This window comes from Bubalus bubalis, chromosome 3 (assembly GCF_019923935.1).
Source record: "Bubalus bubalis isolate 160015118507 breed Murrah chromosome 3, NDDB_SH_1, whole genome shotgun sequence".
Lineage (NCBI taxonomy): Eukaryota > Metazoa > Chordata > Mammalia > Artiodactyla > Bovidae > Bubalus > Bubalus bubalis.
In genome coordinates, this window is record NC_059159.1 from 152915098 (window position 1) to 152931791 (window position 16694).

General features: G+C 37.4%; 1 protein-coding gene across 1 annotated transcript in view; it reads right to left on the reverse strand.

Annotated features, from left to right (window-relative positions):
* GRIN3A (glutamate ionotropic receptor NMDA type subunit 3A) overlaps positions 1–16694 on the reverse strand; it is a 212291-nt gene that overhangs the window by 48588 nt on the left and 147009 nt on the right. Inside the window, exon 6 of the mRNA XM_025282153.3 lies at positions 819–970. Within this exon, the coding sequence (XP_025137938.2) occupies positions 819–970 (152 nt within the window). The remainder of the gene's footprint in view (positions 1–818; positions 971–16694) is intronic.

Sequence of the window (16694 nt, forward strand, 5' to 3'; positions counted from 1 at the left end):
CTCTTATTACACCTTTTAGTCTCCTATCTTAATTATCCAATCTCTGACTCACTTTGCAGTTTTCTAATTATATCATAAAGGCAGAGTGTTATGATAGAAAGATATATTTTCTGGTTATTTGTGTGCCTTGGGCAAATCACTTAGGATCTCTGGATATTAGCTTCTTATACATAAAAGAAATGAGTTGATTGTTTTCAGTTGAAAAATATCTAGGATTATATAAGAATTACCTGGTTATGTCTGTTTCTCTAAGCAGGATCCATCACTGGACCCCTGGGAAATTAGATCTTGAGGATATTTTGCAATCCACATCATGACCAGCAATTAACAGTTAAACCAAACACTGTTAATGTCAGTCTCAGATACTATTACTGTAATGCAGAATAGCATTTCTTCTGCATTTGTGGATATAATATGTATGGAAAAGATAGAAATTCAGACATTTACTCATCAAAGTAGCATCACAGTTAAATCCAAGACAAACTTGTTTTACTGAAAATTCCTATTGGATAGTCATTCTTCAAGTGAAATTAGGAGTAATTTAAATATCATGGTCCCTGGAGAAGGAAATGACAGCCCATCTAGTATTCTTGCCTGGAAAATCCCATGGACACAGGAACCTGGTGGGCTATGGTCCATAGAGTTGCAAAGAGTTGTACACGACTTAGTGACTAAACAGCAGCTGCAAATATCATGGTGAATCCTAGAAGATGTAATAGCCTAGATTATCGGCCACTGACACATATGACAGCATTTTCTAATCTTCTTCAAGGTAAAGCTATACAAAGCATCACCATTGTCAGCAGTTTTCCCCTTACCTCAGTGACAGCAAAACTTCTCTTGCCGCAGGGAACCACCTTATACCACTTGTCATGCAGCACATCCATAAACCCGTGTGATTTGTATTGACTGATTAGCTCGGATATATTGGAGGTAAAAGGAGAGTTGGGAGGGAGACCAATGCCGTACCCTAGAAGAAAACACAATCTCAGATGAGTGTTTCACTTAAGAATTTCCTGAGTTGTTGCCACCACACCTGATATTGCTGTCAGACCTGGTAACAACGACATAGTAAGCTTTCACCATCTTTCCCTCAAAAGACTCAGAAATGTCCTAGGTATGATTACCTTGGATCTGCTACTTCTCTGAGTAAAAGAGATGAGTCCAGAAAGGAGAGAAATGATTTGTGTACTGTGTAGTAGGGGTCCATTGTATTCCAAGGCTTTCTGCCCTTCCCTTCAAGGTATTTTTCAGAAGCCATCTTTCAGGTCTTTACTAGGGCTAGGATTCCCTATCTACTTCTCCCAGAAACCCTCATCTGGACCTTAAAAACACAAAATTAGTTAAATTACAATCCCTGGCCTATGAAATACTCTCATCATTGGTCATGCATAACCCTCTTTTACTTTTATTTTTAATAATAGAATGAGGCCTTGTGAATGTACAGTTTAGCATAAGTACTAAAACATCAACAAAAACTTGTCAAAAAAAAAAAAAAGGACTCTGGTAAAACCAAGTGTTGAAGCAAATGTAGATCAGTAAGATCACTTATTCATTGCTTGTGGGAATGCAAAATTGATGTACTCACTTTGGAAAACTGTTTGCTATTACTTTATATAGCTGAAGATTTATATGCTCTAAGACACACAACTTTAAGTACATTCCTAAAGAACTCCTCCACAACTAGACCAGGAGATATGGTTAAGGATGTTCTTAGAGGCATTTTTTATAACAGCAAAAATTGGAAACAACAAGAGAATGAGTAAATAAATGTGAAATATTTATACAATAGAATGTTGCATAGTGTGAAACATATGAATGATATGGAATAATATGGATGACTCAGCAACACTAAGTAAAAAGATCAGTCTCAGAAGATTGCAGCATGAATCCATTGTGTAAATGTAAAAACATTAAAAACAAACCAGTATATTTTTAGGAATTCATATATATGTGATAGTTATATTTAGAAAAAATCAAGAAAATGATAAACCAAATATCTGGGACAACAGTTATTCAAGGCAAGAGAGGCAGGGGAAAGGATGAAGGAGGAGCTTGAAGAAGGTGTAATTTGTTGTCAGAGTTTTAATTAATTAGCTTTGACTCTATATCTTCACTTGGTCTAGGGCTTTACTTGGTTTCCAAACTGTTACTTGACTGTTAATCTCATTGACAAGCCATGTGGAAGAGCTAATTACCTACATTTTGTCTTTAACTATTGGATTGTATAGTTGAAAAAAGATGTATTGCTGTCAAGATGATTGAGGAAGACAAACTGAAAATATAGCTAGCTCTTTTTTTCACATGCACATACAAAAGGCTATCAAGAATATAGAGATGTACAGCAGAAACTAACACATTGTAAAGCAGTGATACTCCAATCAAAATTAATAAAATAATTTAAAAATGAAGGCAAAGAAACCAAGAAACAAAAAACATATGCACATAACTTTTTATAAATAGATAGTCAGCAAGGACCTACTATTTAGCATAGGGAACTCTACCCAATAATCTGTAATAACCTAGATGGGAAAAGAATCTGAAAAATAATAGATATATTTATCCATATAACTAAATCACTTTGCTATATACTTGAAATTAATACAACATTGTAAATCAACTATAATATAAAATAAAATTTTTTAAATGTTAAAAACATCCAAAGATACTTCATGGAAACAAATGCTTCCTATCATGTTTCCATCTTACAATTTATTTCCAAAGACATTAGTTTTTGTTCTTTTTTAAAATTGTAGATACACAAGCCCTTTTTAAAAAGTTGATTTATTTTTCATTGAAGGATAATTGCTTTACAGAATTTTGTTGTTTTCTGTCAAAACTCAACATGAATCAGCCATAGGTATACATATATCCCTTCCCATATCCCTCCCCATCCCACCCCTCTATGCTGATACAGAGCCCCTCTTTGAGTTTCCTGAGCCATGCAACAAATTCCTGTTGGCTATCTATTTTACATATGGTAATGTAAGCTCCCATGTTACTCTTTCCATACATCTCACTCTCTTCTCCCCTCTCCCTATGTCCATAAGTCTATTCTCTATGTCTCTCCATTGTTGCCCTGTAAATAAATTCTTTAGTACCATTTTTCTAGATTCTGTATATATGTGTTAGAATAAAAATGTTTACCTTTCTCTTTCTGACTTACTTCACTCTCTATAATAGGTTCTAGGTTCATCCACCTCATCAGAACTGACTCAAATGCATTCTTTTTTTATGGCTGAGTAATATTCCATTGTGTATATGTACCACAACTTCTTTATTCATTCATCTGTCCTTGGACATCTAGGCTGCTTCCATATTCTAGCTATTGTAAATAGTGCTGATATGAACAATGAGATGCTTGTGTCTCTTTCAATTTTGGTGTCCTCAGGGTATATGCCTAGGAGTGGGATTGCTGGGTCATATGGTGGTTTTGAGGAATCTCCTCATTGTGTTAGTTTTTTTGGGAATCTCCATACTGTCTTCCATAGTGGCTGTATCAGTTTACATTCCCAGCAACAGTGCAAGAACTTTCCCTTTTCTTCACACCCTCTCCAGCATTTATTGTTTGTAGACTTTTTGATGAGGGCCATTCCAACTGGTGTGAGGTGATATCTCATTGTAGTTTTGATTTGCATTTCTCTAATAATGAGCGATGTTGAACATCTTTTCATGTGTTTGTTAGCCAATTGTATGTCTTATTTGGAGAAATGTCTGTTTAGCTCTTTTCCCTACTTTTTGACTGGATGGTTTGTTTTTCTGGTATTGAGTTGTATGAGCTGCTTGTATATTTTGGAAATTAATCCTTTGTCAGTTGTTTCATTTGCTATTATTTTCCCCCATTCTGAGGGTTGTCTTTTCACCTTGCTTATAGTTTCCTTTGCTGTGAAAAAACTTTTAAGTTTAATTAGGTCCCACTTGTTTACTTTTGTTTTTATTTCCATTATTCTAGGATGAGAATCATAGAGGACCTTGCTTTGATTTATGTCATTGAGTGTTCTGCCTATGTTTTCCTCTAAGAGTTTTATAGGTTCTGGTCTTACATTTAGGTCTTTAATCCATTTTGAGTTTATCTTTGAGTATGGTGTTAGGAAGTGTCCTAATTTCATTCTTTTACATGTATCTGTCCAGTTTTCCCAGCACCATTTATGGAAGAGGCTGTCTTTGCCCCATTGTATATTCTTGCCTCCTTTTTCAAAAATAAGGTACCCATAGGTGCATGGGTTTATTTCTGGGCTTTCTATCTTGTTTCATTGGTCTATATTTCTGTTTTTGTGTTAGTACCATACTGTCTTGATGACTGTAGCTTTGTAGTATAATCTGAAGTCAGGAAGGTTGATTCCTCCAGTTCCATTCTTCTTTCTCAAGACTGTCTTGGCTATTTGAGGTCTTTTGTGTTTCTATATGAATTGTAAAATTTTTTGTTCTAGTTCTGTGAAAAATGCCTTGGTAATTTGATAGGAATTTCATTAAATCTGCAGATTGCCTTTGGTACTACAGTCATTTTCACAATATTGATTCTTCCTGCCCAGGAACATGGAACATCTCTTTATCTGTTTATGTCATCTTTGATTTCTTTCATCAGTGTCTTATAATTTTCTGTGTACAGTTCTTTTGTCTCCTTAGGTAAGTTTATTCCTAGATATTTAATTATTTTTGTTTCAATGGTGAATGGGATTGATTCCTTAATTTCTCTTTCTGATTATTCATTGTTAGTACATAGAAATGAAAGTGATTTTTGTGTATTGATTTTGTATCCTGCAACTTTGCTAAATTCACTGATTAGCTCTAGTAATTTTCTTAGAGTATCCTTAGGGTTTTCTATGAATACCAGACCACCTGATCTGCCTCTTGAGAAACCTGTATGCAGGTCAGGAAGCAACAGTTAGAACTGGACATGGAACAATAAACTGGTTCCAAATAGGAAAAGGAGTACATCAAGGCTGTATATTGTTACCCTGCTTACTTAACTTATATGCAGAGTACATCATGAGAAACGCTGGGCTGGAAGAAACACAAGCTGGAATCAAGATTGCTGGGAGAAATATCAATAACTTCAGATAAGCAGATGATACCACCCTTATGGCAGAAAGGGAAGAAGAACTAAAGAGCCTTTTGATGAAAGTGAAAGTGGAGAGTGAAAAAGTTGGCTTAAAACTCAACATTCAGAAAACGAAGATCATGGCATCTGGTCCCATCACTTCATGGCAAATAGATGGGGAAACAGTGGAAACAGTGGCTGACTTTATTTTTTTGGGGGGGGGGGGCTTCAAAATCACTGCAAATGGTGATTTCAGCCATGAAATTAAAAGACGCTTACTCCTTGGAAGGAAAGTTATGACCAACCTAGACAGCATATTAAAAAGCAGAGACATTACTTTGCCAACAAAGGTCCGTCTAGTTAAGGCTATGGTTTTTCCAGTGGTCATGTATGGATGTGAGAGTTGGACTGTGAAGAAAGCTGAGTGCTGAAGAATTGATGCTTTTGAACTGTGGTGTTGGAGAAGGCTCTTGAGAGTCCCTTGGACTGGCAAGGAGATCCAACCAGTCCATTCTGAAGGAGATCAGTCTTGGGTGTTCATTGGAAGGACTGATGCTGAAGCTGAAACTCCAATACTTTGGCCACCTGATGAGAAGATCTGACTCATTTGAAAAGACCCTTATGCTAGGAAAGATTTAGGGCAGGAGGAGAAGGGGATGACAGAGGGTGAAATGGTTGGATGGTATCACCGACTCAATGGACATGGGTTTGGGTAGACTCCGGCAGTTGGTGATGGACAGGGAGGCCTGGCATGCTGCGGTTCATGGGGTCGCAAAGAGTTGGACACGACTGAGCGGCTGAACTGAACTCAACTGATGTTCAGTATTATGTCATCTGCAAACAGTGAGAGCTTTACTTCTTCTTTTCCAATCTGGATTCCTTTTATTTCTTTTTCTTCTCTGATTGATGAAGCTAGGACTTCCAGAACTATGTTGGATAATAGTGGTGAAAGTGGACAACCTTGTCTTGTTCCTGATCTTAGGGGTAATGTTTTCAGTTTTTCACCATTGAGAATAATGTTTTCTGTTCAGTTCAGTTCAGTCACTCAGTCGTGTCCAACTCTTTGCGACCCCATGAATTGCAGCACGCCAGGCCTCCCTGTCCATCACCAACTCCCGGAGTTCACTCAGACCCATGTCCATCGAGTAGGTGATGCCATCCAGCCATCTCATCCTCTGTTGTCCCCTTCTCCTCTTGCCCCCAATCCCTCCCAGCATCAGGGTCTTTTCCAATGAGTCAACTCTTCGCATGAGGTGGCCAAAGTATTGGAGTTTCAGCTTCATATATGGCCTTTACTATGTTGAGTTAGGTTCCTTCTAGGCCCAGTTTTTGAAGAGTTTTAATAAATAGGTACTGAATTTTTTCAAAGGCTCTTTCTGCATCTGTTGAGATGATCAAATGATTTTTTATCTTTCAATTTGTTAATATGGTGTATCACATTGATTGATTTGTGTATATATTGAAGAATCCTTGCATTCCTAGAATAAACCCTACTTGATCATGGTGTATGAGCTTTTTGATGTGTTGCTGAATTCTGTTTGCTAAAAATTTTTGAGTATTTTTGCATGTATTGGCCTGTAGTTTCCTTTTTTGTGTTGTTTTGTCTGCTTTTGGTATCAGGGTAATGGTGGCCTCATAGAATGAATTTGGAAGTGTTCCTTCCTCTGCAAGTTTTTGAAAGAGTTTTAGAAGGATAGGCATTAGCTCTTCTCTAAACATTTGATCGGAGAAGGCAATGGTACCCCACTCCAGTACTCTTGCCTGGAAAATCCCATGGATGGAGGAGCCTGGTAGGCTGCAGTCCATGGGGTCGCGAAGAGTCGGACACGACTGAGCGACTTCCCTTTCACTTTTCACTTTCATGCATTGGACAAGGAAATGGCAACCCACTCCAGTGTTCTTGTCTGGAGAATCCCAGGGAGGGGGGAGCCTGGTGGGCTGCCGTCTATGGGGTTGCACGGAATCGGACACGACTGAAGTGACTTAGCAACAGCAAGCGTTTGATAGACTTCTCCTGTGAAGCCATCTGGTCCTGGGCTTTTGTTTTTTGGGGGATTTTTGATCACAGCTTCCATTTTAGTGCTTGTAATTGGGTTGCTCATAATTTCTATTTCTTCCTAGTTCAGTCTTGGAAGATTGAACTTTTCTAAGAATCTCTCCATTTCTTCCAGGTTATCTATTTTATTGCCATATAGTTGTTCATAATATCTTTTATAATCCTTTGTATTTGTGCATTGTCTGTTGGAACCTCTCCTTTTTCATTTCTAATTTTGTTGATTTGATTCTTCTCTCTTATCTTCTTAATGAGTCTGGCTAACAGTTTGTCAATTTTGTTAATCTTCTCAAAGAACCAGCTTCTACTTTTATTAATCTTTACTATTATTTCTTTTACTTCTTTTTCATTTATTTCTGCTCGGATCTTTATGATTTCTTTCCTTCTACTAATTTTTTTTTATTTTGTTCTTCTTTTTCCAGTTGTTTTAGGTGTAAAGTTAGGTTGTCTATTCAATGTTTTTCTTGTTTCTTGAGGTAGGATTGTATTGCTATAAACTTCTCTCTTAGAACTGCTTTTGCTGCTTCCCATAGGTTTTGAGTTGTGGTGTTTTCATTGTCATTTGTTTCTAGAAAATTTTTGATTTCCCTTTTGATTTCTTCAATAACCTGTTGGTTATTTAGAAACAGATTGCTTAATCTCCATGTGTTTGTGTTTCTTACAGTTTTTTTTTTCTCTTGTAATTGATATCTAGTCTCATAGCATTGTGGTTGGAGAAGATGATGCTTGATACAATTTCAATTTTCTTAAGTTTACTGAGGTTTCATTTGTGACCCAAGATGTGATCTATCCTGGAGAATGTTCCATATGCACTTGAGAAGAAGGTATATTCTTCTGCTTTTGGATGGAATGTCTCGAAGTTATCAATGAGATCCATCTCATCTAATGTATCATTTAAGACTTGATTTCCTTATTAATTTTGTTTTTTGATGATCGTCCATTGGTGTGAGTGAGGTGTTTAAGTCTCTTACCATTATTGTGTTACTGTCAATTTCTCCTTTTATGTCTGTTAGTGTTTGTCTTATGTACTGAAGTGCTTCTATGTTGGGTGCATAGATATTTCCAATTGTATGTCTTCCTCTTGGATTGATCCCTTGATCATTATATAGTGTCCTTCCTTACTCTTGTAATTTTCCTAATTTTAAGGTCTATTTTGTGAGATATGAAGACTGCTACTCCAGCTTTTTTTTGCTTCCCATTTGCATGGAATATATTTTTCCATCCTCTCACTTTCAGTCCATATGTGTCTTGAGGTCTGAATTGGGTTTCTTGTAGACAGCATATATATGGGTCTTGTTTTGTATCCATTTGGCCAGTCTGTGTCTTTTCGTTGGAGCATTTAATCCATTTACATTTAAAGTAATTATTGATATATATGGCCTTCCCTCGTGGCTCAGATGGTAAAGCATCTGCCTACAATATGGGAGACCCGGATTCGATCCCTGGGTCGGGAAGATCCCCTGGAGAAGGAAATGGCAACCCACTCCAGTATTCTTGCCTGGAAAATCCCATGGATGCAGGAGCTTGGTTGGCTACTGTCCATGGAGTTGGAAAGAGTCGGACATGACTGAGCGACTTCACTATCACTATCACTATTGATATATATGTTCCTTTTGCCATTTTCTTAATTTTTGGGGTTGGTTTTGTAGATCTTTTTTCTTCTCTTGTATTTCTTGACTATATAAATCCCTTTAACATTTGCTGTAAAGCTGGTTTGATAGTCCTGAATTCTCTTAACTTTTGCTTTTCTGAAAAGCTTTTTGTTTCTCCATCAATTTTGAATGAGATCCTTGCTGGTTACAGTAATCTTGGTTGTAGATTTTTCCCTTTCAGTAGTTTAAATATATCCTGCCATTCCCTTCTGGCCTGCAGAGTTTCTGTTGAAAGATCAGCTGTTAAGCGTATGGGGTTTCCCTTGTATATTACTTGTTACTTTTCCCTTGCTGCTTCTAGTATTCTTTCATTGTGTTTAGTCTTTGTTAGTTTGATTAGTATGTGTCTTGGAGTGCTTCTTTTTGTGTTTATCCTGTATGGGACTCTTTGTGCCTCTTGGACTTGATTGACTATTTCCTTTTCTATAATGGGGAAATTTTCAACTATAATCTCTTCAAAAATCTTCTCATACCCTTTCTTTTTCTCTTCTTCTTCTGGGACCCCTATAATTCGAATGTTGATGCTTTTGATATTGTCCCAGACGTCTCTGGGGCTGTCTTCAGTTCCTTTCATTCTTTTTACTTTATCTGCTCTTCAGAAGTTATTTCCACCATTTTATCTTCCAGCTCACTGATTTGTTCTGCTTCAGATATTCTGCTATTGATTCCTTCTAGAGTATTTTTAATTTCAGTAATTGTGTTGTTTGTCTCTGTATGTTTATTCTTTAATTCTTCTAAGTCTTTGTTAATTGATTCTTGTATTTTCTCCGTTTTGTTTTCAAGGTTTTTGATAATCTTTACTATCATTTTTATGAATTCTTTTTCATGTAGTTTGCCTATTTCCTCTTCATTTATTTGGACTTTGTGTTTCTAGTTTGTTTCTTCATTTGTGTAGTATTTCTCTGCCTTTTCATTATTTTTTTTCTTTTACCTTATTGTGTTTGAGGTCTCCTTTTCCCAGGCTTCAAGGAAAGTTGAATTCTTTCCTTGAAGAAGGTTGAATTCTTTCTTCCTTTTGGTTTTTTCCCTCCTAAGGTTGGTCCAGTGTTTTGTGTAAGCTTCATCTACAGTGAGATTTGTGCTGAGTTTCTGTTTGTTTGTTTTTCCTCTGATGGGCAAGCTGAGTGAGGTGGTAATCCTGTCTGATGATGATTGGCTTTGTATTTTTGTTTTGTTTGTTGTTTAGATGAGGAGTCCTGCACAGGGTGTTACTGGTGGTTGGGTGATGTTGGATCTTGTATTCAAGTGGTTTCCTTTGTGTGAGCTCTCACTATTTGATACTCCCTAGGGCAACCCACTCCAGTACGCTTGCCTGGAAAATCCCATGGACAGAGGGGCCTGGTGGGCTGCAGTCCACGGGGTTGTGAAGAGTTGGACACGACTGAATGATTTCACTTTCACTTTTCACTTTCATGCATTGGAGGAGGAAATGACAACCCACTCCAGTGTTCTTGCCTGGAGAATCCCAGAGACGGCGGAGCCTGGTGGGCTGCTGTCTATGGGGCTGCACAGAGTCAGACACGATTGAAGTGACTTAGCAGCAGTAGCAGTAGCAGCAGGGTTAGTTCTCTGGTAGTCTAGGGTCTTGGAAGGCCACTCTAAAGGCTCAGGGCTTGATCTTTGTTGCTCCTGGTAACAGTGTTAGGCTTTTTAGGGACCACCTAGGAAGGCAGCAGTCAAACAGGGCTGGTCTTCCTGGGGTGAGGAGTCCACCTCCAGCTCAGGACAGTGCAGTGACTCAGGTCTCTGGGCACATTGTGTCACTTCACTCAGGAAACCTTTGGTGCAGCTTTTCTGGTCATAGCTCAGGTTTTGTGATCTTAGCACATGAGAGTCCAGGAGTAGGTGAATTGAGCTTCTCTTTCTGGGCTCTGGTCTTGTAATTCACTGAAGGAACGTCAAGGCCATGTGTTCACTAGTCTGTCTCCTCCTCTGATTACACAAGTCCTTTTAAAAAAAATATATGAGGCTTGACATTTGTGTATAACTAATAGAGAAGAAATAAATAATATGGAAAAAATTTTGCATTTTAAAGAGCTGTATGTTTTTTCCCCTTGGTAATTTTGTTTGTTCCTTTATAATGGAGAGTCAAGGAAATGATGACAATGTCAAGAGCATGATTAGAGTTTTCCATTCAAAGAGCTATTTTGAGTGCCTATTTTGTGCCTAGTAGTTCTGGTTTGAAAGGCAAGACTGACAATAAAAGACTTTACCCGGGCAGTCTGTTCTTCAGTTGATGTTATCATTAAATACCATTTTTTTCTTTCTGGCTTACTTCACTCACCAATACAGTATACTAACGCATATATATGGAATTTAGAAAGATGGTAACAATAACCCTGTGTACGAGACAGCAAAAGAGACACTAATGTATAGAACAGTCTTATGGACTCTGTGAGAGAGGGAGAGGGTGGGAAGATTTGGGAGAATGGCATTGAAACATGTAAAATATCATGTATGAAACGAGTTGCCAGTCCAGGTTTGATGCACGATACTGGATGCTTGGGGCTAGTGCACTGGGACGACCCAGAGGGATGGAATGGGGAGGGAGGAGGGAGGAGGGTTCAGGATGGGGAACACATGTATACCTGTGGCAGATTCATTTTGATATTTGGCAAAACTAATACAATTATGTAAAGTTTAAAAATAAAATAAAATTAAAAAAAAACTTTAAGATAAAAAAAATACCATTTTTTTTTAAAGTAATGGGTAACTATAAGGAAGTAACAAAGTTTCTTTAGAAATGTTTATTATAATGAATGCTATTGACAATTCAGTTGCACAGACATTCTCTCAGTACCTATTTGCATGTCAGGCACAATACTAGTCATGTGTATAATAATATTCACTGACATTCACACATTTATTCATTCACTCATTCATCCATTCAATGAATATTTACTGAGTGAATAGGCACTGTGTTAAGTGGTTGGGATTTAGCAGTAAGTAAGGTAAATATAGTCTCTGCTGTCATGGCGTGTATCCTCTTAGGGAGGCAGATACTAAACAATGTACTGCATAATGATTATTTCATTACAACTGAGACATCTAAGGTTGTACCAGCTTGTGGGAGAAGGACGGAGACTTATACAAACAAGTAAGGACTTGGAACTATCTGGTGAGTGTGATCAGAATAATTAGGCCAGGTTTGCTGAATAATTTGTATTTTTTCCTCCTGAGGCAATAACTTTTAACAACAACAACAACAACAACAATTTCTAATACTATAGAGGGCTTACTATTTGTCAAGTACTGCTCAGTAATGGACTTTTTGCATGCCTTACTCCAGTTTATAGATCTTGCAATAGTCTAAGATTGCACACTAGATTGTGGCATACAGGTCAGTTAAATCCTTCTGGGGTTCTAATAATGAGAACCTGAACATACTGAGCCCTAATGTGTGCCAGATACCACCCATGCAGGATATGTATTACTTAGTTCAGGTCAGTCGCTCAGTCGTGTCTGACTCTGCAACCCCATGGACTGCAGCAATCCAGGCTTCCTTGTCCATCATCAACTTCTGGAGCTTGCTCAAACTCATCTCCATTGAGTTGGTGATGTCATCCAACCATCTCATCCTCTGTCGTCCCCTTCTCCTCCTGCCCTCAATCTTTCCCAGCATCAGGGTTTTTCCAATGAGTCAGTTCTTCACATCAGGTGGCCAAAGTATTGGAGTTTCAGCTTCAGCATCAGTCCTTCTAATGAATATTCAGGGCTGATTTCCTTTAAGACTGACTGGTTGGATCCCCTTGTAGTCCAAGGGACTCTTAAGAGTCTTCTGCAACACCACAGTTCAAAAGCATCAATTCTTTGGTGCTCAGCTTTCTTTATAGTCCAACTCACTTATCCATACATGACTACTGGAAAAACCATAGCTTTGACTAGATGGACCTTTGTTGGCAAAGTAATGTCTCTACTTTTTAATATGCTGTCTAGGTTGGTCATAGCTTTTCTTCCAAGGAGTAGAGATTTAAAGACTGAGCAAATAAATGGCCTAATGTCACACAGATCACAGTTGGCAAAGCTAGCATTTGAAATTGGGTCTGCTTGAGTATAAAAACCAGTGCTTCTTCCAATGTATCCATTATAGCATGAGACCAAGGCAAAGGAATATTTGACATATTCCTCCCCTTCAAACAGCCCCTATTACTACAATCATATTGATATAAAATCCCCAAGCCAGGCAATACAGTAAAAACCTACAATCATCTAACTGGTGGTTTGTTTGTTCTTCTTCCTCTAGTTGTTTTAGATATAAGGTTAGATTGTTTACTTGAGATTTTTTGTGAGGTAAGAGTGTATTGCTATAAACTTTCATCTTAGAACTACTTGTGCTGTATCCCATAGGTTTTGGACCATTGTGCTTTTGCTTTGTTTTCATTTTTTTTATTTCCTCTTTGATTTCTTCAGTGTGAACTTGTGGCTTGAATTCAGAGGATACAAATATACATATTATTCATAGACAGATTTTGTCATAAACTTTTTGTAAATTGTGTAAATACAGCATAAGTATAGCCCCAACTGGTATGTGATCGTACATAAATGAGGAAATTAACTAGCAAGGATCCTTCCTGCCTATATTGTTTCTCCTAAAAATCCTCTTAAAGCCAGTAATTCCAGTCCAAGTTAATGTAATCATTGCAGAATTGTTTTTGTTTTTCACTTGATAACTATTTATTGGACACCTATTCATCACTTTCACAAATAGAGGTTGAATGCTATTCTGTCTCAGACACTCAGCCAAGTGCTATAGAGTTTGCAGTGTAGTGTAGTGTTGGTTGCTCAGTTGTGGCCAACTCTTTGAAACCCCATGGATGCAAAGAAAGTTTAAAAATTTTTTAACTTTAAGAAATCTTTAAGAAGAATCTTTATGAAAGTTTAAAAATCTAAAATTAATAGTTATGATATCAGATCAGATCAGATCAGTCGCTCAGTCATGTCCGACTCTTTGCGACCCCATGAATCGCAGCACGCCAGGCCTCCCTGTCCATCACCAACTCCCGGAGTTCACTGAGACTCACGTCCATCGAGTCAGTGATGCCATCCAGCCATCTCATCCTCTGTCGTCCCCTTCTCCTTCTGCCCCCAATCCCTCCCAGCATCAGAGTCTTTTCCAATGAGTCAACTCTTCGCATGAGGTGGCCAAAGTACTGGAGTTTCAGCTTTAGCATCATTCCTTCCAAAGAAATCCTAGGGCTGATCTCCTTCAGAATGGACTGGTTGGATCTCCTTGCAGTCCAAGGGACTCTCAAGAGGTCTTCTCCAACACCACAGTTCAAAAGCATCAATTCTTCAGCGCTCAGCCTTCTTCACAGTCCAACTCTCACATCCATACATGACCACAGGAAAAACCATAGCCTTGACTAGATGAACCTTTGTTGGCAAAGTAATGTCTCTGCTTTTGAATATGCTATCTAGGTTGGTCATAACTTTTCTTCCAAGGAGTAAGCGTCTTTTAATTTCATGGCTGCAATCACCATCTGTAGTGATTCTGGGGCCCAGAAAAATAAAGTCTGACACTGTTTCCACTGTTTCCCCATCTATTTCCCATGAAGTAATAGGACCGGATTTACATATTTTAAGAATAGAATTTTGGCATTACAACAGAAGTATAAAAATTACCTTAAGGGAAAATGTTATGTTGAAATTGCAGATACATTTAGAAAAAATTGCTACATAAGAAATATTATTAAATCACTCTACTTCATCATGTTAAGGTTAATATGTAATTCGCTGCTAAAAATAGATTACATTCTTTAAACATTTCAATTTTAATACATATATTAAATATTAATATTTTAATAATTATTAGAATTAATAACAATTATTAATAGCTAATTAAAACAACTATGCATATGGAATATAGGGAAAAACAGGAAAAATAGTTATGTGGCAATTAGAAGAGGTATGTGTTAAAAGACATAAAAATAAATTTTATTCAGAAACATAAAATAGTAAAACCTTGAAGATTTTATTTCTGTCCTCTTTGTCAGCTGTTTTTCAAATTTGATTGTGTTCATTGGTCAAAGAATTCTTATGTTTAAGTTGCTGACTCAACTTAGCAGCCTGAGTTGCTTTCATTATCATTAGAAATTTGGCTTTGCAATAAAGATGAGGCTGACTATTTTGTGGTTGATGGATGAAGCAAAATGGAATCCTTCAACCCTAGAGATGAAGGCTTCAGTCATCCTGGAAATTGGATACAGCTTAATAGCCCAAAAGAACAATTTTCAGAATAGAATTTTGATATTTTACCCATGGATAAATCAGCTTGACTAAGCTAAGAGTGGTAGAAATGTATTTTGGCTAGCAAGTGTATAGTTAGAAATTCATAGACTACAAAAATCTTCCTGAAATGTGGTTGGAAAATAGATATTTTGAAAATAAGATCTTAGTGTTAAAAACACCTCTGGAAGAAAGATCAATTCAGTTTTATAGTCTGTCCTAGGAATACAATAATTAGCTACTCCAGGGCAATGGTTGAGCATATTTTGGAATAGTTTTAAACTTAAAGGAGATTTTAAAAATGGGTTTCCCTTATCCTCAGCACATCAAAGTGGAGATAGAGTGTGTGGAAGAAGCTGAGATATATGAAGGCTATCTATCGGGATAGTTTTATAGTAAATTGGTCTCAATCTTTTAATTCAATATATTGAATAATAGCCTGGTGGCTCAGATGGAAAAGAATCTATCTGCAATACAGGAGAACTGGGCTTGATCCCTGAGTCAGGAAAATCCTTTGGAGAAGGAAATTGCAACCCACTCTAGTATTCTTGCCTTGAAAATTCTATGGACGAGAAGCCTGGTGGGCTACAGTCCAAGGGGTCACAAGGAGTCGGACACTATGAGCCATTAACACTCTCACTGTCACTTGTACTATGTGCTTGAATATGCTTTACATGTATTATTTTACTTCATCATCACAGCAACTCTGTCCTAGATGTACTATTCACAAACCCATTATGCAGATGAGGAAGCTGAAGAACAGATTGTGACTTGCCCAACTAACACAGTTATTTGGGAATAGCAACTCTATTCTAACCTAAGCACTCAAGACTCCGGAGCTAGTACTTCAAGCGCTGTACTAAATAATTAGTGGAAAGCAAGTAAAAGAACAAACTCAAAAAGAGGCAAAGGTCTTTGGCAGAAAGGTCACAAATCATTACTGTGCAGTTCCATTACTCTTTCTTCTCATTTGACCTTTACTGTCGGTTTACTCCAATGCATAAATTTGGGACATGTATTCAATTATCTCAAAACTTTCTTTTTTCAGAGCACACAATATATCTTTGTGTCCCTGGTATATAGTTTTTAATAAGGCCAGAGACTTTCCACATGTTCTTGAATCTTTAATAGTTTTGGTTTGCTGCACTCAAGACTCCTGGAATGGCTTCCAAGTCAGTGTGGACTGTTGTCTCTCATTTGCCGCCCATTGACCTTTTTTTATTAAAAAAATTTATTATTATTATTATTATTTTTTACTTTACAATATTGTATTGGTTTGCCAGACTCATCAAGAAACAAAGGGAGAAAAATCAAATCAATACAATTAGAAATGAAAATGGAGAGATCACAGCAGACAACACACAAATACAAAGGATCATAAGAGACTACTATCAGCATTTGTATGCCATTGACCTTTAGGTGTTAAATAAATGCAGAATGGTGAAGTTCAGAAGGGTATTTAGTAGTCACACTGAGTTGATATAATGTCATTACTACAGAGAGTGATGGCATCACTGACTCAATGGGCATGAGTTTGCGTAAACTCTGGGAGTTGGTGATGGGCAGGGAGGCCTGGCGTGCTGCAGTTTGTGGGGTCACAAAGAGTCGGACATGACTGAGCGACTGAACTGAACAGAGAGTGAATGTACCTTCAACATGAAGGAATCAATGTATTCCATTTTCCCTCTTAAGTTCCAAAAATTATTTAAACACTTTGGAAAGT